General features: G+C 44.1%; 1 protein-coding gene across 1 annotated transcript; it reads right to left on the reverse strand.

Annotated features, from left to right (window-relative positions):
* Window positions 1-369: 369 nt before the first annotated feature.
* Window positions 370-24,714, reverse strand: ttbk2a (tau tubulin kinase 2a). Its single transcript, XM_069662001.1, has 16 exons — window positions 24,493-24,714; window positions 19,103-19,266; window positions 16,785-16,932; window positions 15,416-15,489; window positions 13,673-13,813; window positions 13,168-13,272; window positions 11,916-11,981; window positions 11,734-11,826; window positions 11,493-11,618; window positions 11,131-11,288; window positions 10,838-11,045; window positions 10,541-10,761; window positions 9,890-10,442; window positions 8,747-9,085; window positions 6,995-7,962; window positions 370-6,587 (listed from the first exon to the last, which is right to left on the reverse strand). Exons 2-16 carry the CDS (start codon window positions 19,169-19,171, stop codon window positions 6,140-6,142), a joined length of 3,717 nt encoding a protein of 1,238 aa, XP_069518102.1. The 5' UTR covers window positions 19,172-19,266; window positions 24,493-24,714; the 3' UTR covers window positions 370-6,139.
* Between the last annotated feature and the right edge of the window lie 1,120 nt (window positions 24,715-25,834).

The following is a 25,834-nucleotide window of genomic DNA, read 5'->3' on the forward strand; positions in this document are numbered from 1 at the left end:
AATTGACTTGCAATAAATCAAGGCCAGCAATTTTAGATCAGTGATTTAGAAAAATTACAGTTACAGAATAGGCTACAGTTAAGGTATAAAATTACTGTTGCTGACTTTGACTGTAATCTTCCCTCTCCAAATGGGTGGCGCTTGTGAAACACCAAGAGGCATTAACCTTCCTTGAACGCCTGGGGGTGCTTATTTAACGTCAGTCAGTCTAGAATCTATTATTCCCCATGTTTGATTGAATGTTTAGAATTGATATTGAATCTTATTCCAATATTTAACTTTCCTTTTGCTCAAACAGTGATGTCTGCTGCTAACCTTTGTGCCCAGCATTTCAGAATAAAAAAACAGAAACCTTTCACAAGATTTTATCTGCATGCGGAATGAGTATTTTATTTATAACCAGTTTATAAAAATAAAATACAAAATAATTTTAAACAAAAAAGAAAAAAAAAACACTGTACAGGGCATTGATATGATACAAATGATAGAATAAACATAAATAATTACAGTTATATACAATGCAAAACTCCCACTTGTTACATTCTTTCCTTGAGACTGTACAGTTACATTTCAAAACCGTGACGTACGTTACAACACAAAAATATCGACCATTAAAAATCCCAAAAATTTAAGTCAAAATGATGGATGGGCAAATAAGCAACTGTTACAATAAATAATTTCTGTCAAGTATTTATAAGTTACGAAGTTATCCAATGACATGAGAAGTGTACCAGTGCACACCAAAAGCTGTTATTAGTTTCCACCTCACCTTTCAAAACAAAATAAAACAGCTGGGTTTGTTCTGTAGGTTTATGAGTATCTGTATCCGCAAATGCTTGCAAGCTACAATAAATATCTCTATGAGGAGGCCACTCTAAAAAGTGACAAAGAAAATCTCTTCTGGAAGGTATCACTAGTACTACAACTACACACCACCTATGTGCAATAATAATGACTTAAACATGATTATCTTTTAGAACCAGCAGCACTGTTTAGTGTTTGTCCCTTTCACTCACGCTATAGGTTATGGTTTTACGATGATTATTTTATTTAAATAATTACTTTGAATATCTTACAGGTATATATTAAAAAAGTCTGCACAATAGCATTCTGAAATAACTTGAAATCTGAGAGCCTGAACTAGAGCGTTGAAATAGGGAGAATTCAGAGATTGATTGCTGGCAAAATGTAGGAAATGCACACCTCTGTTTGTGAGCATACAGTTATCACACCGACAAACACACCTTGAATACTGCAATCAGAAATTTCCCATCAGTCGATCGATTAATGGCGCACAGCACTGATTTACAGTGGTAATATATTTGACCCCGCTGGCAGGCATGATAGCACATGCCGTTTACAGACGAGAGAAGTGACAGGAAGGCTCATCTTGGCCTAACAGTGGAATGATCTCCAACACAGACAAGGCTCAGTCATCCCTCGCTACGCACAGAGGGGCAGAGAAGAGACATTAAGGCGGCTGACTGACTGAACGCTGTCTGCCTTCAGGATGAGTCATCATAGCTGCTCCGCGAGGCTAGCGTAGGTATCTGCAAGATCAGCACGAGTCACACAAACACAGAACATGTTATATCTACAAAGCCCATTCAACCTCGATACACTCCCATATTCATCACATCTCAAGTCAAACCACATACTGCAAAATTTATCAAAATATTTGGCAATGCAATTATTTTCTTGTACAGGTGATGACTGCCATTCATCTCTCCGTTCACGTGTTGTTTCATACGATACAAGTGCTTTAAACGCAGCAAAGTCTTTTCTCCTACTTTTACGGCTCTGGTTATTTCTTTTGTGCCTCATGTCAGCTAGGTTGCACTGATAAAAAATACAGTCTATCATGTCCCAGCATCACAATCATCCCAAGTCAGTGCAGCAACTAGTCATATCCAAAGAGATAGATGCCATGTGATGGGAAGTGTTATGCAGCTTTTTACTCAGTAGTTGGTTTTTTCTCTATTTTCTGTGTCGAGCATGCAAAGAGTAGCACTGGGAGGAAGCTGGAGTTATTTTACAGTATCTTACAAGCAGAGGAGAAGTGGGAGGAGGTTGTGTTTTTAAAGTGAGGAATCCTAACTAAATTAAACACAAACAATACTCTGATTCCTTTGCTTTGTGAACAAACATACTGTGTGTCATTATAGAAAAGACATTCTCCAGTGAAGGAGGAACGAAAACAACTAAATACTCTTGCACATGGAAGCATGGAACATCATTTTGGTGTGAGAGATATACTGTATGTACATATGGCCTCTGTTTTTGAAAACATTTGACAAAGTGGTGTTTGAGGTCTGAAATTCACATTTTATGTTTTATATCCAACACTGCCCTGATGTATATAATGTAAATATATACAGGACAGTTAAAGGACCAGTGTGTACGATTTAGTGGCATCTAGTGGTAAAGTTGAAGTCCCCTTACACTTCCCTTTTTGGCATGTAGGAGAACCTAAGGTGGCAGCAAAATTTGTGAAAAATAGAAGCAAGCAAAAGGCCCTGTCTAGAGTCAGTGTTTTTGGCTGACCGCCAGAGTTAGCCCTACACATGGGTCTGTATGTGACTGACTGACTGAGCGAGCGAGCGAGTGAGTGACAGTACTTTCAAAGCCAAATAAAGTTACAAAAACAACAACAACGGCCCGAGAAACACTTCAAAATAAAAGCATTGTCTACAAATGATGGGAGTTAGAAGTCCAGATAAGGCTTTTACTTTGAAAAAGCATACCGGAAGTGTTGACCCACTTTACTCTCCAGCCTGTTACTTTTACTACAGGAAGAGACGTTAATATTGCTGACCGAGATCAATAGTACTCTTCACAATTCATTTTTACTGTGTATTTTGACCGAGAACCGCTCGCGGTAAAAATAGGCGACTCTCATATTCTCTACATTTTCGGCGCGAATCGCGCGAAATATGCGCGTGTCACGCCAGCAGTGTAAACACTCATCTGTTTTAATGCATTTCAAATGAGAATGAACACATCCTGCTGCCGTCACGCACACGCCACGCTTCCACAAAAGCGCACACTGACCTGATGCGGTCAGCCACATACTAGGTTTTGACCTAGTCTTGTTGTTTGTCTGTTCTGGAAATTAAAACATTTCCAGACCACAACCTACAGTGTGTACCCACTGTACGCAACCAATTCACCAACATTCGCGTCCGCCCAGCCACGCTGGTCTTTAAAATCAAACCAACACCCCTAAAGCATAGACGGATGCAGGGCCCTGAGTCAATGTGGGGCCCTTGGCCGTAAGAATGAACATCTTTCTTTTTATGTGTTAAGTATTTTTGTTTGGAAAATAAATGTTATTTTGACAATGTTTAATTAGCAATTAAATTCCATAGACGTAATAACAAGGTTGTGGGTTACGTTAACTTTCTATTTCTCGGTCAAAATGACATTTTGAAAATGGAGAAACGTATGCTCAGGGGGTTGGCAAAACGCAAAGTAAAGAAAGAAAGAGATGCTACAGATGTCGCTTTAGTACATCGAATACCCTCGACTTTAACATTTCTAAATAAAAAACAAGTGGATGGTGATTGTGATACTTTTAGCAGGGGGGTCGCTACAGTGCTGCCTCCCAGGGACCTTGATGCTAATGCTAAAGCCTCCACTGAAGCCTAAGGTCACAGGAAGACTGCAGTGTTGAGACGTGTGGTGGCAATGCACTGCACGTGTACTAGGCTTATTTGTATAGGGACCGTGGTCATGATAATCCATCCATGCCCACAAGGTTTATGCACTAAATAGTATATCACTGTTTTCTTTAAATGCATGATTATGGCATAATGATGGAGAAAAGCTTTTAAAATGTGGCGCTGCTTGCCGGGTGTGCGTTGCTAGGTATCCCAGCATGCTTTGAGCTGCTGCTTGCAATACACAATGAATGGGGGCGAATTTTTTAGCCACGTTACTTAAGTGGGTAAGCACCGCTAGTGTTTCACGTCATGAGCTAAGGTTAAAGATTTGAGCCATTCAGAGATGAGACTCTGTTATTCCTGCATTTCTGTGTGAACAATGAGACAGCTAAAGATGATCAACTGACAAAATGAAGAGCTTTTCAAGTTAACATTAACACAAGGATTCCTAATTTTAGGTGATCACACCCCTATGAAAACGTGTGAATATTATACCTAAGATCCCAGTAAATCGTACACACCGGCTCTATAGGTTCGGTTTCCTTTTTGTCATTAGAAATATTAGCTACTTTGTCCTCAAGTAAACTCTTGCTCAAATTGTGTTTGACTTACAAACATTTGTGTTGCTACCTTTTCTACATAAAAGAACACTGGTGAAAAGGGTTGTTTTATAACTGCTGGCACAAGTCTGTTTTTGGCTCCTACAACAATTACAAACCAAAGGTGAATCCTCAAGCTGCCCAAAGTGCCAAGGCACACGCTGAGACAAACATCTGTGTCTGAACATTACTCAACAGTAATGCACCTTGTGTTGTTTAGGCTCACCACTGCTACGACTACAACTACACTGCCACGTCACTTTTCTAACTTCATTCAGTTTGATATTTCGATCCCCCTCTTAGCAACACAGTAGGCACAAAAAGGTGTGTGTCCTCACGCACTTTACATAATTGATTGTACAAAAGGGTCACGTTGGCGTGATCCCTTCGATTAAACATTAAAGACTAATGTGAGTGACACGAAAACCATACATCCACTATCACACGGAGGAGGGCAGGGAGTCGAAAGCATCGCTAAGCATCAAAATAAATATCTCAATAAATACAACTGTACACAAGTTCTGGCTTTACACATTCACATATAGCATAAAGTAAATATTATACCCTGCCTGCAATCTCCAAATACAGAGGAGACAACTGAGTCAACCCCAGGCCCATATTTAATAAAGTTGTGATCAGCTTTACTGATTTTCCATCAGTATTATCCAAGTGCATTAATAATAAAAGAGATAAATAAATTATATTACGTTGTGGTGCAGCATGTATGAAGATAATTAAAGAGGAAATGGATGTATTTAAGTGCCAATTGGCCCTATTGATAATGTATTATAGTCCTACTTTGCATTGGTAAATCACCATTTAATTTTGCAGTTATGTTATTTAGATGTACAACATGATATTAAAGATGAGAACCCTGATAAGTCAACACGGTTCATGTGATTTATAGGGGCACTCGATTGATTTTACACAAGTTCACAAGCTGTGAATTAGATTTCAGATTGGACGTGGGACTTAAAATACACTTTCATTACGAGCTGGAGGTGCAGGTGATTAAAAGAACTGGGCACATGCTCAATGAGTTGCATTATGGAAAATGTAGGCAGAGCACTTTTGCAGCTTTACAGCCTTAAAGATATAATCTCGAAGATTTTCATGTAAATAAATGTCTGTTAAGTCACTATCTATCGGCGAATGAGGTAACACAATGGTGATTGAGCCTATGGCCAGTTAGTGACGCGTTTTCCATCACCCAGCAGTGGTTGGTCTGCCAGAGAGGGTAGGCGGAGCTACGCGGCTGCTTTTTTGGTCTCTGCAAGTGTTGCGAGTAAACAGTAATCTACTATGGCTGAACAAACGAAAGATCGATGACGACAGATACAACTTCAAAAATAAGTGAAAATCCAAAGAAAAAGAAAAAAAATGGACGCTCAGTCTAAAAAGGAAAGCGACAGACGGCGAAGAAAATCAAGAGTTAAAGGGAGCCAGCCGTAGACGTCTGGTTATGTAGGACGTATGCGCCCGCAATTGCCTTTTATCGCCATCAGCTGCCGCCAAATAGAACGAAACTGAGAACTTCGAGATTATATCTTTAAAGTCAAGAAATTACAGCTTCTTGCCGCACAGATTTTGGCCAGTCTTTCTTCTAACAGCTTCATGGAGGTGCAACACTTAACTCCTGGAGTACCCCTTTAAATCTGGGCACATTAACAAACAACACACCCTGTGTGCACATAAGAGTGAAGATAACAGCGGGAAACGACGAGACAAGTGTATTATTAAGACTGAGAGCTAAAAAAGGGAAACAGGATTTACTTCTAATTGTAGAGGAAGACTCAGGCTTTTATTCTGACTATGGTCTAATCTATCATAATTGGAGTCTTCCCGTCTCCTGCTGTGGCAGCACAACCTGCTGGGCGACTATCTGCTCAGCTTGCTGGAGCACTTGCCCTCTCGGCTACAGCCTTTTCCCCTGGACAGGTGGAAGGGGCTTGTGCGGGCCTGGCGGCTGCAGCATGACTCCTGGTGGTGAGGGTAGAAGCGGCGGGGAGGCGGGGAGCCAGAGAAGCTCGGAGGCGAGCGGCTACGGCCGAGGCAACTCATCCCCCCGCTGCCACGGTGCTCGTGGCGGGAGGGCGAGGAGCTGACGGAGCGTTGCAGGGAGGAGGAGCTGCGCGGGGAAGCGCTGGAGCTGCGGTGGTGATGCGGAGAGCTGGTCAGGCTGCAGATGCCCATCCTGGAGCCCCCGTGCTGGGCTGAGGAGCGGTGGTGAAGCGGGGAGCCTCGGGAGCCGTGCATCAGCTGAGCAAGGCATGTGAGGAGGTCTGAGTCGCTGTTGCTGCCAGCTCGAATGCGGTAACGTCTGAGCCTGAGTGGGTACACAAAGCAAGGAAGGTTATGATAAACTGCTGAGTCATTTAAAGCAAAGCAGGAAACTGGCTTTTTGCTGAGTCAGATGAATGGATCAGGATCACTCTCCTATGCTAAGATAGCATAAATTAGCATCAAGATTGGAAGCTAGGAGAAACAGCTAGCCTTGCCTAAGAAAAAATACTTATATGCCATTATCTGTAAATTAACATAGTATGACCCCCCTGCTTTCAGTGTTAATGCTAAGCTAAGCTAATCATTGCTTTATATTCATACAGACATGGTATCAGTCTTCTCATCTCATTATTGCTTTACCAATATTTCTTTAACAAGTAAGTAAAGAAATAAGTAATTAATAAGTAAGTGAATGTTTGAGGGAACAATAGATTTAAAAACACAACTTACCTGCCCTCCACTGTCGGGCGGCATGGCGGCTTTCCAGGCGGTGGGCGGGGCTGGAATTGGGCAGCCAGCTGCTCAGCAGAAGAAGCTGACTGAATGGGGCGAGGGATCCTGCTCTTGCGGGAAAGAGGGCTGGAGGAGGAGGAGAGGGAAGGAGCTTCATCTCCCTGGCGGTCGGAGCGGGAACCCATGAGAGAGTCCTCATCCTGAGAGCGGTCGGAGGTGGAGGACAGCGGATCCCTGGCGAGGGAGGCCACGATGGGGCCACGCCTGTCAGAGAGGGAGGGTGAGGCAGTGGGAGAGGGGACCGGGCCCTGGTGGCTCGCTTTCTTCTGCAGGAGTTTCTCCTTAGCAGACCCGGGAGGAGGGAGCTCCAGCAGGCTGGACGGCTCCAGGATGGGGATGCGACTGTGCCTCCGGCTGGGGTCCTTTCGTGGGGCGACGGGGGAGGAGGAGACGGGGACGCTTGTCTGATCCTGGGCCTGGTTCACTTCTCCGCTCTCCTCTTCCTTCAGCTGAGGCTCTGCGGCGCAGGGAGTGTGGCCATAATCATTCTCAGGGTCTTTCAGCTTGGGGAAGGCTCCGTTACTTAAAACTGGCGGGGAAAGGTGGCCGTTGGCAAGCACGGGGCTGCGAGGGGAGTGAGGGGAGCGAGGCGAGCGTGGAGAGGAAGGCGAGCGCAGAGGAGGCGAGCGTGGAGAACGGGGGGAGCGCGGGGAAGACGCGCGGCTTGGCGCAGGGCTTTGAGCTTTGGTGTGGTTGTTTCCATTAACCAGTGCGTCAGCCAGGGGGTCTGTGGGCGTCCCTGGGTGAGCGAGCACATTGTCCTGTGGGGAGCTGATGTCCACCGTGCGCTCCTGGGCCTGCTGAGCCTCAGCTTCAGCTTCACCACGCCTCTCCAGCAGGAGGCACTGTGGGGCACTGTCTGATCCTGACTGGGAGGACAGCCCAGAGGGACGCTGAGCCGTCAACTGGAGGGGAGGGGGGAGGTGGAGACACGGGAGGGAAGAGAAACACACACAAGTGTTATCAGAAAATAAACCACACTTACAATGGGAATAATATGCTAATAGTCAAAGGCCTGTTGCTGATAGACTACAACATGTCGAGTTGTGCTGTAGTTCTGTAGCAAGAGCCTGATGCAGATGTGTGAGAAAAGAAGAATTTTGTAAAATGGGGTTACAAATGGTGATTAGTTTGGCAACAGCATGCAGTACCATAGCTACCATTATGAGACCGAAACACACAAGTGCTATGGCAGTGTCAGTCAAGCTGTGAGTACTAAACCAGCAAGTAGGACAGGAAACGTTCACGCAACTTCGCAGGGGGCTTCAGCGAAGAGAGGGTGAGGAACAAATACAGGGAGAGAGAGAGGAAGAGAAAGATAGAGAGGACAAAGACGATCTGAAACAAAAGAGACCATGCAACCTGTAGTCATGACTCGACATTCCAAACACACATGCCACAATCAGACAAACACACACCCCTATTCAGATCACAAGAACACAAGTCCAGACACAAGGACACATCTGACCCATGCTCTGTCTGGCCTGCACAATGCCCCTCATGGTTTCTGGAGAGAGCTGCCTGACAACAACACAAAAAAGCAAGCCAACGGAACAAAGAAGCCAAAATAAGCAACTTAAACAAAAAAAGGAAAAAAGAACAAAAATGTTGACAGGCGGTGTGGTGTGTTGCTACGGATGTAAAGGAAGCTGAATGGAGTCTTTTTACGGGACGTGACGGGCTCATCACCTGCTGAAGCTGGGCGCGGGTGATGCGTATGACAGAGGGGAACTTGGTGTTGGCAGCGCCCGCCGGGATGGCCGGCAGTTTCCGGCGACTGGGCGAACGGGTGCCGGGGGCGGGGTTTGGTGGTTGTGGTAGGGAGGCGTGGCAGGAGGAGGAAGAGGAGGGACGCTCCTGTCGCTGGTGGTCGGCAGACTGGCTGCGCCTTAGGCCCGGCGGCTGCCGCAGGTGCAGCGGGTCCGACAAGGTGGTCAGGAGAGTGTGAGGGCTGGGAGAGCGCAGAGGGATGGGGCTGCATGTCCGGATCGCAACCTCCTCAGGCAGGGACGGAGGAGAGGTGGGGAACTAAGAGACGGGAGGGGGAGAAGTGGGAGGTGGAGAGAGGAGGGGTTGTGAGATCGGTGAGGGAGTGAGGAGATGTAGGGAGTATGGTGGATGTGCTGTGAGGTAGGACAGCTAAGTTGCATTGGTAGGGAGCCCGACGGCAAGTTGAAGCGAGGGGAGGATTACAAAGATTAGATCTAAAGCTAAGGAGGAAAGAAAGAGGCGAGGGAGGCAGATTTTGGGAAGGCAGTGTACATTTTCAACTTGTAGGTAGTTGCTCTGGTTGTAGGAGAGAGTGAGGGGACAGTTACTCCTTAAGTTAAAGCGATTTATGTTGAACATGTAGGATTTTGGAATTCGTTGGGCTGGTTGAAGATTAAAAAAGTAGCAAAAAAGGATTTTAAACGATGCAAACCAAAACATATTTTGGAAAGAAATAATTCGTTTTTTTAAGTAAATAAAACCAATCAAATGCAAACGGCTGCAAATAAGATCAAATTGTGCGTAATACATTTTGCAAATCAAAGTGCATCTCAAAGCGAAAAGCTCTCTTTCCCCATGCTGTGATCTGATAAACAGCTCTGCAGTTGTGACACAAATATCTCCGTCTAACACAAGCCAAGAAGCGTGAAAACACAGAGCAGTAACATTTAGCTTCACACTACAACAAGATGCAGCTGGTGGAAATCTGACTGTTGTATGATATTAGCATTGAGGTTCAATAGCTAGAACTCTGTGCAGCTTTTTAACTTCGTAAAAATGCTGACTACAGTCAGTATCATGTATGCCATGTTGGGAGATGACCTTCAAAATAAAAGGGCCTACCTGGGTGAGAACTCCCTCAGCCAGAGCTTCAGCCGGGCTGGTGGGAGTGACAGGGGGCAGGGTGCCCGCAGGGCCCACACTGAGCTCCAACTTGTCCACTTTTGCGCTCCCCTTGGAGGAAGCCATGCTTTCTTGTCTAGCTTTACCAGAGATAGGGCTTGGGCTGCCCTTTTCCCACCCAGGAGACTGTTCCCCTGGCTGGAGCACCTCCGGCTCGTCATCCTCCTCTGAGGGGCTGGGGGTAACTTTGGCTCCAGGAGAGCCACCGGGCCGCTCCACCATTACCCACTCCTTTGAGTCAACGTCCTGCCTCCCTGAGCTCAGATTGAGGGCCACAAAGCCCCCGCTGCTGACTGCCCCCTCTCCCTGCTCCAGAGATCCAGAGGACGCCGGCTTAGGAGAACCACCACCAGACCGGAACTCTTCATCGTAGTGCCAGACTCTATCAGGACGGTCCCCGGCAGGTACAGCCTGACCCTGAGTTACTGGGATGATTGCAGCTCCGTCTGCCTCTTTCTCCTGGTGCTGGGCTGCAAGCTGCTGCTTTGCTGGACTAAAGAGACACAAGACGACACAAATAGTCAACTTTCTATTCTCTATCTTATTATCCACAGGACAATTGAAAATAAATCAGTTAAACAAAAGACATACCAGCCTTCCAGGAAGCGCTCTGGGCTGGGCTTGGACTCCAGGCCCAGCCTCCTCTCCAGCTCAAAACTGTGGATGTTGCGGAGCTTCCTCAGAAGGGGGCCATCGCGATCTGAGGCCCCCACATCAGAGTGTTTGACTGGGGAACCCAGGCTCGGCCCAGCGTAGGGGCTCTGGTGTCCTTGGTTACCCTGATTGTTGCTGTGTTCTTCCTCTGTTCCCGCCTGGGAAAACAGGTTTGTTAGTACTGATAAACGATAACCTAAAAATATAGGTGGATTTTAACAGTCAACTGTTTACCTTCCACACTGCTGTCCTGATACGGTTTCTGTTGCGGTCCAGCTCCTCCCAGACGTCCGCCTCCTGGTTGCGGTGCGGGTGGAGGGGAGACCCCGGCATGCGCTCCGGGGCCGGGTTGTTCTCCACGTCGCTGAGCTGCTCGTCTTGCAGAACCTCGTCTGTGTTTTCTCTCAGCAGGTCGCCAGGGATCAGGGAGGCATTCGCCATACTGTGGAAACAAAAGACACAACTATTACTTCACGTTCAAGGCTATAAAAGACAGTCCAGGTTAACGCGCATCAAATCAAACTCACCCCATGTGTGCCGGAGTGAGGCGGGTGTGATGCTGCGGTGTTGTTGCAGTGGCACTGATTGTCAAAGTGCCGTCTGTGCCGGTCCGCTCCCAGTCGTAAGGGTCATTCTCCACCACATTGTAGGTTTTCATGCTGTTGTCAAACACTGACATCAGCAGCTGTAACAACAAAAATACATTATTTACGTTTTTTGGAGTTTTATTCAAAGATATTCAAGAGAAATCGTCTTGAAACACTTTTTAAAAACAGGCATATGACACATTTTAATGTCTACAGGTTACTATGTTATAACCTGCTAAATCCAGCACTCGTATGCGGTCAGATAAACTCTTTAATCAATCCAAAAGAGACCCCTCTGTCACCTGGTAGTCGGGCTTCGTGAAGTAGTCCAGGTTGGAGATGTGTTCCAAGAAGACGCCGAACTCTGCCGGCAGGTGTTTGAGCATCAGGCGATGGTCGTAAGTGTCCTTCAGCTTCCCCACATGTTCCTGGGAATGAACACACACACACACACACAAACCTGTCACATCTCATCACTCACTGATACCTGGAGAGGGCTGTCAAAGCCTTCACGGAGGATAATAATTATTGTCTTCTTCTCACTTTGTCCTTGATCTTCCTCCACGGCAACTGACCGACCAGAAACTCCACCAGCATGTAGAAGAGAGACCAGAGGTCGTCATGACGACCCATCTCCTGCAGAATTACACAGAAGTTGAGTTAACAAAATAAAGAATGGCTAAATAAAGGTAAAGAGCTGTTGCAGAGGATAGACGGATACTGACCTTATTCTTGTGTGCATTGACAGATGCATAACGGACTGTTCCTCTGAACCCTGCCACCGGACGGGGCTGACGAAACAAAGAAAAACTGCGATTTAATACTCATAAAAGTGTAATTTATAAAAGCAATTTCTTTTTCTTTAAGATTATCTGTTGGCCTTTTTGCCTTTGCTCAATTGGACAGCTGAAGAAAGACAAGAAATATTGGGAGGAGAGAGTGATGATACCAGCAAAGGGACAAATCGCCTACAGAATGCTGCAGCAAGACTTCTCACCAAATCAGACAAACAGTCACACATCTCGCTCGTACTGAAATCTCTTCCATTATTAGGATCAAGTGTAATGTTCCAAGCATCATAATATTATTTTTTTAAGATGATTTTTGGGGCTTTTTATGCCTTTATTTTAGAGAGAGGACAGCGGATAGTGGCGGAGGTGGGGGAAGAGAGAGTGGGGATGACACGCGGCAAAGGGCCGAGGGCGGGAGTTGAATCCGGGGCCGCCACATCGAGGACTATAGCCTCTGCACATGGTCACCGATATAACCGCTGAGCCCAAGCATCACAGTATATATCATTTTTTATAGATTATTTTTTTGGCTTTTGCCTTTATTATATAGGACAGATGAAGATAGACAGGAAATGTAGGGAGTAGAGAGTGGGGGATGGCATGCACCAAATGATCAGCAGACCGGGAGTCAAACCTGCGATCAGTGCGTTGAGGACTGTAGCCTCTGTACATGGGGCGCCTGCTCTACCAACTGCGCTAAACCTGCGCCCTGAGCATCACAATATTTACATAAATTTTACATTATGTATTTACGGAATACTTGTTAGAAATCATTTGCATATTTACGCATAAAGCATTAATTAAAGATGCGTTTTTGGTCAACAAACAAATCCAGCTCCAGTATTTATTCTGTTTTTTTAAGGTTTCACTTTATTCAACAGCTAGTAGCTAACTTGTCTGTTGGCCAGGTGACACTGGGCAAATAGGACACGGTGGGTAAATCAGAGTCTGCTAGACTGAAAACAGGAACCTCCTGCTGCTGAAAACAAGGTGGATGAGAGCAACGAGACTAAATCAAAACAGCACAGTTGTTGGCCATAAAACCCAAACAATGAGCTACAAAACGTCTGTGTGGATTAAGCTCTTTAATTACCCAGTGAAATATGAGCCATTGTTAACATTAAAAAAATAATAAATGCAGCTTTAAGCCCAGTTTACACTCAGGAAAAAGAGGAGGGGGACTCACAGGTCGGACCTCCTGGCACGAGTTGGTGAACTGGCGAGCTAAACCAAAGTCCAGCATGTAGCAGGTTCGACATGTACTCGGAAAGCGGCCCATAGCGAAATTGGACTGAAGCAGAGACAAAGAGGAGAACTGTTAGAAGCATAATCAAAATTAATAATGAACACAAGCACATGTCTATTTAAAAAGTAATGCAGTCCAAGGGGATAAGTGTGCTGCTAATGTGGAATCAAACGTATTACTGCAGCTCAGAGGACAGAAGCTACATTATGCTACATTTTGGACGTTTGGCCAACTTGTTGTAGGTGCAGAAAAGAAGGAAAACAAAGTACTGAGTAAGCAAAAAAAACTTGCAGCCAATGAACAAAAGTGCATCGGTACACCACCCAGACAATAGGAATTAAAATATTGTATTGTGTCTGGAATATATAGAAGTACATCTGTGCTTGGTATTAAAAGGAACTGAGAACAAAATGTCTTGTCCTGCAGCCAGCCAGCTGTGACTCACCGGTTTGATGTCACGATGCAGGAAGCCGACGGAGTGGATGCTCTCTATGGCCTCCAGGATCTGGCGCCCGAGACGCAGGGTGGTGCTGATGCTGAAGGTCCCTCTGGTCATACTCCTCCTCAGGTCGGCCAGGTTACGACCCTGAGAGAGCACGTGTGCAAGATGAGTTAGCAGAGAGCAGCGGTGTAGAGATACTCCTGGTCAAATATTACTCCAAGGGAAGCGCAAAAGTGGACAATACTGCTTTTTGCTCTGCGTTTGCTCTACGTTCAACCATGGAGACGCGCGAGGTACAGGTACGGCAACACCACTGAGACAAACCACACGCAGAACTACACAAACACAGTTTAGTATCTTTTGGATTTTAGAAAAGAGAAGTCATCAGCTGACTTCAGAGCAAAAGTAACGAGTAACGAGGACATTCATAGAAAGGTAGTGGAGTAAAAGTAATAAGTTTCCCCCAAAAAAAATACTCAAGTAAAGTACAGATACTAGAGATAGACCGATATGGTTTTTTCAGGGCCAATACAGATACCGATTATTAGTAATCAAGGAGGCCGATAACCGATATTTGGAGCCGATATTCATTTGCAGTAAAAGTGAAAATATTGGCGTCAAAATTTTGAATAATACAAACTCCAACACTTAACTTTGTTTAAATGCCTTTAAGCATATGTTTATTAAACAAACAAGCAAAAAGTGCAGGGAGTTCCCAGGGTCAGCAGCATCTCTTATAAAGTTAACTGAAAATTTAAATAATTAAATAAATAACTTCCTGAAGTTTTAGTAAGTAAATAAAACAAAGTTAAATAAAATTTGCAAAGAAATGAACTTTTTCTCCTTTCCGCCGTGTGTGTGAGCACTCTGCATGCACAGCTTTCACTGCTGATTGGCGGTTACCCGTGCCATGGCTCTGCGTGTGACCAATGAGTGCTGTGGGTGGGACAATGCCGGAGACAGAGTAGTGACTGCACACAGAGACGCGCGGCTGCATCAGAGCCAAAATAACCCAGTTTTAAATTGATCTCTTATCGGCCGTTGGATTTTAAAAAAAGGCCGATGCCGATAATCGGTCTATCAGATACTCAAAAAATGTATTTAAGTACAGTACTCAAGCATGTTAACAAACAACAACAAAATACTACATGTTTATTTTAAAGGAAAGTTGAATCACAAATTAAAGTTTTTCTGACTGAAAGGTTCAAAAGTGATGACAGCTAACATGTTGATTGGACAGAAAACAAACCAACAGTTCTAAATGCAGCAGCACAAATGATCTATAATTAAAAACATGGTGCGGGCTGGGGCCTGTCCAGTACATGAAAATGTACCATTCCTGTGGGTATGGTTGTATAAACCACATCAACACCACTTCAAAATAAAGTTCATCTGTCATCAATGAATTTGAAGTTGTGATCGTGGTTATTATTGCCTTATACAGCCTATTGTGCTGGATGGGTGATTGAAGCTAATTTGATGCCTCTGTGGATCACAGCAGGTTACAGAGTGTGTGAACATCCTGTCAGAGTCTCTACATGGACAGTGTTGCTGCTGTACGCCGGGGCTAATTAGACATGCTAACAAGTGCAGCTATTCATGTTCCCATCAGGATGAATTATAATCATTTTGATGATCATCTTGTGTCATCGGATAAAAATAAAAACTCCAATTAGTACAAGTTTGACGTGTCGCACTGTGCAGAAACAAAGCTAATAATGAGTGTATGAGTGTGTTTAGACGAACCTGCAGCTCCATCACCACGTAGTTAAATCGGTCGTTGCGGCCGCATCCAACAAAGCGACACACGTGGTCCTTACCTAAGATGTAAAGGAGAAGAGGGTTAGTGGCTACCACCAGAGGAGAAAGCTGAGGTCACCTGACAGCCGCTGCATCATTTGCTCACAGGATGCAGCATGCTGTGTGAATCACAATGAAGTCAATGTCCATATTTCCCTGCACTTCCCATTTTAGTCACTACAGTTCGCTGCAACCGCATCACCAGCTTCTCCCTCTATGCCTACCCCGCTGATTAATAGGCTATAAAGCACGCAACACCCGGGCTACACATGTGCATGAATGCCTCTTGTGTTTGTGCATGTGTGTGCGGGCTCCAGTCTCATAGTACATTGCTGCAGTGGCAGCTCGACTGCAGCCACACCCCGTCCCCACCAGCACAAAGAATGCAAACTATTACTAACAAATGATGCTGCTATTTAAAACACATCCTTTCACTATATAGCTCTACAATAGTACAAATTATAAAGTTAAAGGTGCTATTATTAGCTCGATACGACCCATTAGTCCTCTCATAAGGCCGCGGGTCGATGTTGACTCGTTACAGCTGGGATGGTCAGCAGTGTTTGTGGGACTGGAGATCAGCCTGTCTAAAGTTACATGCCGATTCCCTCAGGAAGCAACAAACCCATGATGCCCCAGGCCGCAGCCATTAGACAGCAAACATGATCCCAGCACATTGATTTTCCTCTTAGAGGGGAGAGAGAAAAAAAAGGCGTAGTGGTTAAAGGGCAGGAAGGAAGAGGGGAGGGGGAGAGATACGGTTAAAAAAAGCAAGAAAGGAGTAAAACCATACAACCGCCCCTGTAGGCGCTGTCTTTGACTCTGCTGTGAGACGTTGGGAGTGTCCTTCCTCTCCTTCTAGTATTCCGTCACAGTCATCTGAAACTTCCCACTCCCACGATTAGAACCCAATGTTTTTCTGCGGCTCCCGCCTGAATGAAGGTGTGTTTTTTTTTCTCCGCAGGAACTAAAGGCAACTGAGCTGATCCTGGTCCAAACTGTGTTTGCAGATGAGTCAGACGATCTATATGTGGTCTCAGAGGGAGAGATTATTATTATAGCTGCTATTGATGCACAAAGGCCATCCCTGCCTTTCCTGGACTGGTCTGCTTCTTCCCACGTTTTTTACTTGTTTTTATTCAGGACGACTTATTGAAAGAAAATGTTTCTGTTCCTTCTGTTGTTTATTTTGCTAAATGCTAATGCTACACACCAGATCCCTCTTCTGAGCGACTCCACAGGTCACCGTGTCAGGGACGATCAATCGATCGGTCCCAGAAATGTAACCAAATCCACTGATTCCATTTGGACTCACCCTGGAGCTTCTTGAGCACGGCGACCTCCATCTTGAGCACCTGTTTGGGCTGCTGGGCCGACTCCACCTTCAGCGCCACGCTGACCCGTGTCAGCAGGTCCACCGCCTCGTAGATCTCCCCGAACCCACCGCCACCGATCTTCTTCACCTGGAGAGAGATGATGAAGCAATGTATGAGGATTTAATGTTGTAACATTTACAGTCTGTATGTAAAGTGCACTGACACTGAGATGTAAATTATAAAATGTGTAAAGATTGACAAAGGGATTTTTTTTGCTTTCTTCTCAGGAAAGTCAGGGGTTAAGGTCAACACATAAACACCCTCCATAATGTTTGTAGGGTCTCGTTCAAAATCGTCAGGTTTGAAAACAGTAGTATTTCATTCCAGCGACTCTCACTGGGCCACTCCTTTCAGAGGGAGGGGCGCAATGCATGCTGGGTGTTGTAGGAATGTAGAATGGGCGAAACCACGAGCTGTTTGTACAACTTTCTCCGCTATGGCGCAAATTTCAAATATTATTGCTTCTATCGATTTCAGAGAACACCAGCTGTGACTGACTGTTTTTTTCCAGGGGAGAACTGCTCCTTCAATGTGCTTCAACTTTTAACACTGTGCAAAACTTTCACAGACTGATGGATGAGCATTAAATATATGTATTGATACTTTAGAGTCCTGTCTTTTTTGTTATTGTGGTCATTTTTAAAGCCTTGAAATTTTTTTTGTGAATTCGGAATAGCAAAGCAGAGGAGGAACGACGAGAGCAGAGGTAACTAAAACAATCACTACAGTTATTGATGTTTCCATAACTGTGAACGTCTGCTTCAGACCAACACAAAGAAGCTGTTCTGTTGTTAAACACGCCGACGTGCGGGATCCTTGCTGTTTTTTCGGTAAGTTAAGTGTGTGTTTTGGTTAGCGGAAGTGGCAACGGCGGCGCCACTCGCCAATCTCTACCACGCAGACTCTGGTTCCAAATGACGTCACCATTGCAAGATGGCAGCCTATCAGGGGGGCTGCTTTGGCATCAATTCCGTACAATTAGAGCAGATGGAGACTCAGGACCCATCGCCGCCTACTTAATGACAATACGTAACCCACATTTTGCAACACTCAAATGTATTTAATGAAAATGGTGCAGTTTGGACCTCAGACAGAATGAAACATCCCGCAAAATGACCAGCAGGTGGCAGTGTATATGTGGAAAATATTCCCTCTAAAATGTACTCAGTTAGCAGCTTTTTTTCAACAGAAATAAACTAAAAAATTTCAACATAAATGCAACACTACTACTACCTGCACGTCACAAGAAACAAAAAAACGTTTTGCAACTTTTTCAAGCACACATCTGCGACACTTTAAAAACAGCTGCGCAACCCACTTTGGGTCCTGACCCACCACTTGAGAACCATGGCTTTAGATTATGTGTTCGAATTGCTTGAGAGAGAAAGAAGACATGAGATTCCTCAACTTTGAGAAGGTGGAACTAAGAGGTGTTTTACATTTTAGCTTGAAAAATCATTTAAAGATTACTAATAAAAAAACAATCAAAATAGTAGCCGATTAAATTTCCTGTTGATCAAGTACTGATCACTTCTGCTCTACCTGACAGGAATATATGAGACTTAAACATGTAAAATAGCTCCTTTGCACTGATGAGCAAATTAGGTTGCACATTCTTCTCAACAAAACAATAAAAGCGTTCAGTATGTGACTAAATCACTCTGATCTCTTCCATATTCCACTCAGTCAAAGTGCACCCAGCAATTCTACTGTTTCAGCTTCAGCACTCGCAGAGCTTTACGTTCCCACGTGTCCTTCTCTGTCCTCCACACACACACGCACACACACACACACACACACAGTGTTGTGTCGCACTCAGAGCTAAAGTCATAGGATTAGCTGCAGCACTGTTATGTAACTCCACTCCTTGGAAGACAGGAAGTGGTGCCAGGCTGCCAGTGAGCAATAACAGGCTCACATGGCACCCTGGCTGGCACAGCAGTGAGAGACATGGGCCCCTGGGGGAACGCTGCTGCTGCTGCCTATAGAACACTGCACTGCCACAAATAGCTTCACAGGCTATATTTAGTTCTCCAACACTGCAGCAGACCTACCTGGACAGAGACACATGACCCCAAACTGTCCAACGCACAGGTGAGACACTTAAGAGGAAAGAGGGAAGACTCACACGAAGGGGGAATGCATCGTTTGATGAACAAAGAGTTGTTGTTATTGTGGAGAGGCAGAGCCGGGGGACAGGCAGTGATGGAGCTGCACAAACACGCTGCCTATTGTCGCCGAATAACACGTCACTTACCACTTTCCATCGTTCCTTGACAAGGGAGAGCGCGCCTAGGATGTCAGCTTGCTCCGCTCCCCCGCTCATCCCGTCTGTGGACCAGGGACGCTGTCCTCACTGCTTCCCCTCCTCGACCAGAAACCTTAGACTGGGCCGGACATTTCAAGCCTTGATGGAGAACCCTACGGAAGCCCAAGAGAAACAAAGTTGTTAGATGATGAGGTTTATCTTAACAGACAGATAACTTTAGGATCTCAAGCTCAGGTTCTTGGGTGTGTAAGAGGAAGGTTTTAAATGCAAAAGGCCTGTTTTTTAAGGCCTTGTTGAACTTCAAATGAAAGTTTGAAAGTTGCCCAACTGGCGAGACAAAGTTAAACTCCTGGCTCACTGGCTCGAGCTCTCTGATACCCGACCATCGCTGCAGCTGCCCCACCTGCTGCCAGCAGCTGTTCCTCTAGACAAACTCGCCCCACCACCTCGCAAGCAAAATCTCTGCATCTTAAATTACAAAGACGCTTCTTCTTAGTATCATTTCTACCAGCTATTAATCTTCTGTGTGTGACAGCAAAGCAGCAGGTCTAATGAAGAAAGCACTAAAAGTCCCATCAGATATAATGAGACTGTTTAATCTGCCTAATTTTACATTAGGATCGTCAGCTCTGGTGTGATTTGCCAGAGGAATTGAAATTAATAGAGCGTTATTTTGAAATATAAAGCATATTGCAGTATGGTTTTTGTACAAATACATTCATGTTCATCATATTTTACTGCATAAAGTTGCATTAATCTGCTTCAGACAGCCTATTGTTTACTTTTAATAATTTAAGTGAGCTTATATTGTAACACCAGATTTTAAGCAAACCTTAGACAAAATTCATCCAAATACTGGTCTGGAACACGTCCTCTGAGGCCTCAAAATAAAGGTTTTTAATATTGCTTTAATAAATCATCTTAAGATTAGTATAATAAACTATTTACTGAAATGTATAATAAGTAGGATTTTCATAGAAAAATAAAATAAAGACTATAATAATATAATATAATATAAATCATCACTTATGGGCCTCTAAACGTGTGTTGGTGAGTGTGTGTGCCGACCCTTGTGAGACCCTTCCCTCTGCATCTATTCTGTTTTTGCTTTGGACGGGACCTTTTCAGGAGGGGCGCTGTTCAGCGTATATGTGAGTGTGGGAGTGGTTCAAATTAGCAACTACTGGGCCCCATTCAGACCTAACCAGCGGTTAGCATGCTAGCGTAAAGGTAACCGGCGGTTAGCATGCTAGCGCAAAGGTTACCGTGATGCTGTCGGTGTTAGCTCGGCGGGATGGGCGTGTTCTGGCACGAGAGCGTGAGAGTGAGCTCTGTTTGAATGTGTTGTTGACAAAATGCGAGGAAAAATCCTACTTATTATACCTTTAAGCTGTATAGATCAGATAGAGCTCCAAGGAAGAACATGTGGGTTGCCAGATTGTGAAAAATCCCTCCAACAGCACTTACTTTTTTGTCGTAACTTTCTTCTGGATTACACACTTTCTAAGAAGGTATCAAAGTTTTGCATAAAGTTATGAATAAATTATTTTGGTCCTAATTTTCTGCAGTTTTTTTCCCAGAGGGTGAATAAAATGATGACTTAGAAAGACAACTGTGCTGCTGGAGGAATTCTGCGCTATCTGGTAACCCATAAGTGGGTCTTATTTATAGCTTATAACTGATTTATAAAACATTAGTAACTGATTAATTATTAAACCATTAGTTACAACCTACAGGACGTTTATAAATAATAAATTGCCATGTACTACAAGCTTCCTTTACATAAGGAGCAGAGTGTCCATACAATAAGGATCAAGTGGAGTTTCCCCTGGATAAGCTGTGTATATTCTCCTGTATTATACAACATCCGTGTTGGAGATAAGCATTCCTCAGGAGAGAACACGCTGGTAACTTCCTTTAGTCTGTCTTCAAACGCTTGAAGCCAACCCAGCAGAACCCGACTTTCGATTCATCATTCTGCACACGGCGCCCAGGCTTCTGCCGTTATGCAACGCGCCTTCAAAACATTATTTGGTTACAGGGCATGATCCAGACATCAAGGAGGCAATCAATCCCATCATGCACCAGGCTGAGGTTGGGAGATGGACGAGGGCAAAGCGTGGTTTGACTGGAAAACAGTGAAATGACAAGTATGCTGTAACATAAAGATGACACCACTGGACGTGTTGTCTTAAGATTATAAATCTCTTCTTGATACATTTACTCTAATAGCATTTGAAGTGTATTCTATTAATATTGAGTCACTATTCATGACCATTTCCAAGAGACTACGTCCACGCTAGGAGCTATGTTAGGCCACTCAATGCTAACATGCTCAAAATAACAATGCTAACGTGGGGATGTTTAGCAACTTGTGTTTACCGTGGACCCCCACCAAAAGTAGCGTGTTGACACAGGTTTTTCAAACCCGGGAAGACCCGCTTATAAATGCAGATTGTCTCTTTTCCCATTGCCAGTGAAGTATACTCCTTTTGGTCTCTTTTCTGCGTCACGGTCTGACGTCACCAATGCGCCGGAAACAGGGTTAGTAAACAACAGTACGCACAAAAACTTACATTATACTCTTTGGTAAGCAGCATGGAGGCCAGTGAAGATGTTACGGTGGTTAGGTCTTTATTGTATCTATTACTCGGCGCTAACAAATTTGGAACCACGTCCGACGGGCGGAATTTGTAGCTGAGATGCGGAGATTAGCGTGTCGACACAAGTTTTGTGTTCCCATCATTGCTGATTGGAGCCAAGCAGTAATCACCTGGGTCATTTGACCCGGGTCTGAATGCCGATTGTAACCTTTCCCACCAAGCAAAAAAGCTGTGTGTTAGTTTTTGGACGGGGCTTATGTATGCTATTGACAGAAAATACAGCTGAAGCTAACAGGGAAGTCATTTGTTTTGCAGGTTTTTGTCTTATAAACCTTCAAAGTCAAACCAACCAAACCTCTGCTGTATAAAAGCCTCTTTTTGGCAACAACGTATGTCAGTATCAGGCATCATCTGGGGGCCTGGAAATCTTTGTGGACACAAAAAAAGCAATTGGAAGAACATCAGAGGAGTCTTTTGAAGTCATGCTAACTGAGGACAACGCTGAGCATGACGTCACAGAGGAAGCATGCTGCACAAAACCCGTTTAACCCAGAGGGATGAGAGGAACTGACTGTAAGTAACCTCTGCTGGGTGCTGTGTCACTACTTCAAGGTCACCCCGTGTTCTAATTTAGTTTTCCTTCCTTTGAGGGAAGAAATACTTTTTTTCTGGCACATCTGCTTTACAATGCATGAGGCATCCTTTCATAGCACGTTTGTAACTTGTTCAAAATTAATCAAAGGGGAAAAACAAAACAGAAGCTGGAAGATACAGAGGAAAATATGGATGTTTTGGGAGGTCATTTCTACCCAACTTAACCTTTACTTTTAAGGGTCAAACGTTGGGATGAGTCTTCCTTTTTTATCCCTCACAAACACATGAGTCAGAAAAGCAGGAAAAACCTTCAGATACTACCAGCCATTCACACCATAGACTGCACAAGCTTCACCCACTTCACCAACACACATGCACTCCAACACAAGCTCGTACACACATTGCATAAGTGCACACACACCTATGCACACGCCGGGCTGCCTCACACTGTGACTAATCTCACACCTCAGAGAGAGGCACGGCTCTGCTCCTCCTCCTCCTCCTCCACCTCCTCCTCGATACAGATCACCATCAATGAAGAAAACCAGCCCAAGGAGGAGCCAGCAAACCTTGGAGAAAAAAAAACTAATCCCAATCTTTAAAAAAAACGGCTCCTGTCTCATCATGAATCACGTTTCCCTGACCCCCCGCATCTCTATGGCGACGATGGTGCAGTGCCATTTTCATGTGCTGACTGCAGCTCGTCGTCGCCTCTGCCCTTTCGGTCGGCTGGAAGCTGCAAGTTTTTCAGCTACGTAGAGCAGCATGAGATGTCAACAGAGGATTCCTCCTGCTTCCAGATTGATTGTGGACATTTTTGGTCTGTAAATATTTACAAAATGCAGACTGTCGGTAAACACCATCTATAACTAGTTATGCTGCTTTAACATGCAATATTAGCTTTGCTGCTACTTATTTTTAACATGTGCAATAATCACACAACGCCATAGCCATTAACGTTACATTACATGTGCAATAACTTGTGTTATCATACATGCAGTAAGTCTTGCTGCTACTTATCTTTAACGTAATGTACAAATGTATTTTAATTATTTATTACCTTTCTATTTTCTCTCTTGTATATACAGTTGTAACGCTATAATTTGTCTGATAAAGTACTTCTGATTCTGATGACTCAAGTGAGAAAAGCCGGCAGAAACTTGACAGAAAAATCAAACTGCTCATTTTCTGTCTAATACAAGTGTGGTCTGGCTCTGTAGCAAGTCAGACAGACTTGTTGGGCTGCAAATGGATGAAATTTGTGTCTGTTTTGATAACTTTGTGTGCACCAGGAGGAGCCACGAGGAGGCCATCCACTCTCTTGTTCAGGCCTATCTAATTACTTTTTTTTTTAGAAGGGCCAGATTGGGAAAAAAAAGTGTTGTGCCAATCGGCCAGACATTTACATTTCCTCTGCCACACCAGTAATGAATATTAATGTGTGAACAATGCAGCTTTTAATCTTAAAAGATAAGTAGTTTGTTGTTATAATAAAACAGAATTTAACACCTTTAATATTAAGCCTAACTTTCCTGCTCTGCTTAAATAGACTAGCTTAAACTTTTTACTAAAATATGCATTTAAACAATCTGACAAATTAACAAAGGTCACAAATCACAGTTTGCTATTGATTTAAACTGAATAAACTATTAGAGATGAGATTCAGGAGTGTTTGTTTATATGGCATAATGGATCTCTATTTGGTGCATGGCTTCTATAAGTAATTTACAAAATCAGAACCTAGCATCCTTAATTCAATGTGTGTAGAAAAACATAAAAAAAACAGTCTGGGTTGTTGTCAATGACTTGTAGCAAGCTGAAGCAATGTCACAACACATTTTCCAAGCTAGCTGCCATGCTAGTCTGCACAGTTAAAGCAGCTGCCCTCCCTGCAGTGGACTGTCTGGATTTGCTGTGGAGAGCTGTTGCATAGCGAGTTGGTTGCCACAGCAGATTTACTCAGGCGCGTCCACGCACACTGGCCGTCCACAACCACAGGCCACGCAACCTCATCCTGCCTGGCGTGTGGGAGGTTATTCTGAAACCTCTGACAACATGCAGGATACCAAACTCAATGCATGAAGCAGAACGCGGGAAAATGGGTTGTTTTGTCGTAGAAAGGAGGCGAAACCAAAAGAGGGGAAGCATAGCACGGGCGGCCTCCGGTTTCTGGATGCTTACCTCGGGTCTTTGCTGCCAATCCTTGATCCAAAGAAGAGCCGGGTGTGGTTACAAAAAATCCTCTACGTTTGGAGGCGGCGGGGACGACATTAAGCGGAATCCCATAGCGAGTGAACCGTCCATAGGAAGGGGTGGAGGACGTCGTGTCGGTGGTTAGAAAATAAAAACAGCAGGGGTGATGGGGGAAATATGTCTGAATGTGATCGTCCCTTTTCTCCTTCTGCCTGTCACCTCAGCATCTCTGTCGGTCGCTGCGGATCCGTGACGTGACGACTCTGTGATGATCATGAGCCTTCCTGCGCGCGCGGCCCCGCTTCGATCACCCCTCGCAACAGCTCGGGGGCGCGCCGGGGTCTTTAAAGCTCGTTCGCGGGTCAACGGTGGACGCGCGCGCGCTGCAAACAGACCAATGATCGTTTATATATTATACATTTTTCGACTGTTATAACATACATACGACGTGTAATTAAAAATCGAAACGTTTCAGCTTTTGAATTATGCTAAAAACAAGTTATCTCGATAGTGTTGGAGGATACAATTTAATTTGTTTGGAACGCGGCCACCGACGAAAAGACCATTTCTCCCAAAGACCACAAGGAGGTGACATTCAGCCAACGATGGCCCTATGTGACTGATGCCATAAACAGTGAAATAACAACCATTTTAACTTCTTGGCAAAGTGAACAAATGATATTCATCTGTCTATTTATAAGAAAAGAAGAAAAATCTATTTTGACTTGTGTCCTCAAAAGAAAAATCATGGCCAATTTGGTGTTTATTTGGATGTTTTACTTTTTCAATTTCGATGGAGTATTGCATTTTTTTCTGTATGTAGTGCAATGTTTATAATCATACCTAATCCAACTACTTTTCAATAAGCACACACAGTGACAGAAAAACAACAACCTATTAAACAAGTCATGGTTCACTCCATGTACACAAGTTTAAACTCAGAATGGGCATAATGTTAATTGGCTGACATGTAGTCAAAATCTCAGGTGTAAAACTTCTCTAGCCTTCATTATATTTGGTTACATGTATGATTAATATTATACAGAGGAGCCCCTTACTTAATAATGAATGTATATTTTAATTTATTATGTATATATGTATATATATATATATATAAGAATATATATATATAAGAATATATATATATATGAATCAATTAATTGGCCAAGTATGTGTTCCAGCTTGCAAAATCAACCAAAAACATCGCGGAAATATAACCTTCAAAATATATAAAGAACTAGACCTCTTTATATTTGATAATCATAAATTAATAAATAATTTAGCTTTAGTAATAACAATAAAGACAGATAATAAATCTGTTAAGTGAGTA

Source organism: Semicossyphus pulcher, unplaced genomic scaffold (assembly GCF_022749685.1).
Source record: "Semicossyphus pulcher isolate SPU_LCO1_2020_fin unplaced genomic scaffold, fSemPul1.0.p SCAF_14, whole genome shotgun sequence".
Lineage (NCBI taxonomy): Eukaryota > Metazoa > Chordata > Actinopteri > Labriformes > Labridae > Semicossyphus > Semicossyphus pulcher.

Excerpts from the sequence above, each read along its gene's own strand:
- ttbk2a (XM_069662001.1), bottom strand. The coding sequence starts at position 19,171 with ATGAGCGGGGGAGCGGAGCAAGCTGACATCCTAGGCGCGCTCTCCCTT. Across the intron at positions 11,982-13,167 it reads CGTGCCAGGAGGTCCGACCT|CCCCGTCCGGTGGCAGGGTT; the intron begins GTGAGTCCCCCT and ends TTGTTTCGTCAG. Across the intron at positions 9,086-9,889 it reads CTGAGGGAGTTCTCACCCAG|TTCCCCACCTCTCCTCCGTC; the intron begins GTAGGCCCTTTT and ends CCCGTCTCTTAG.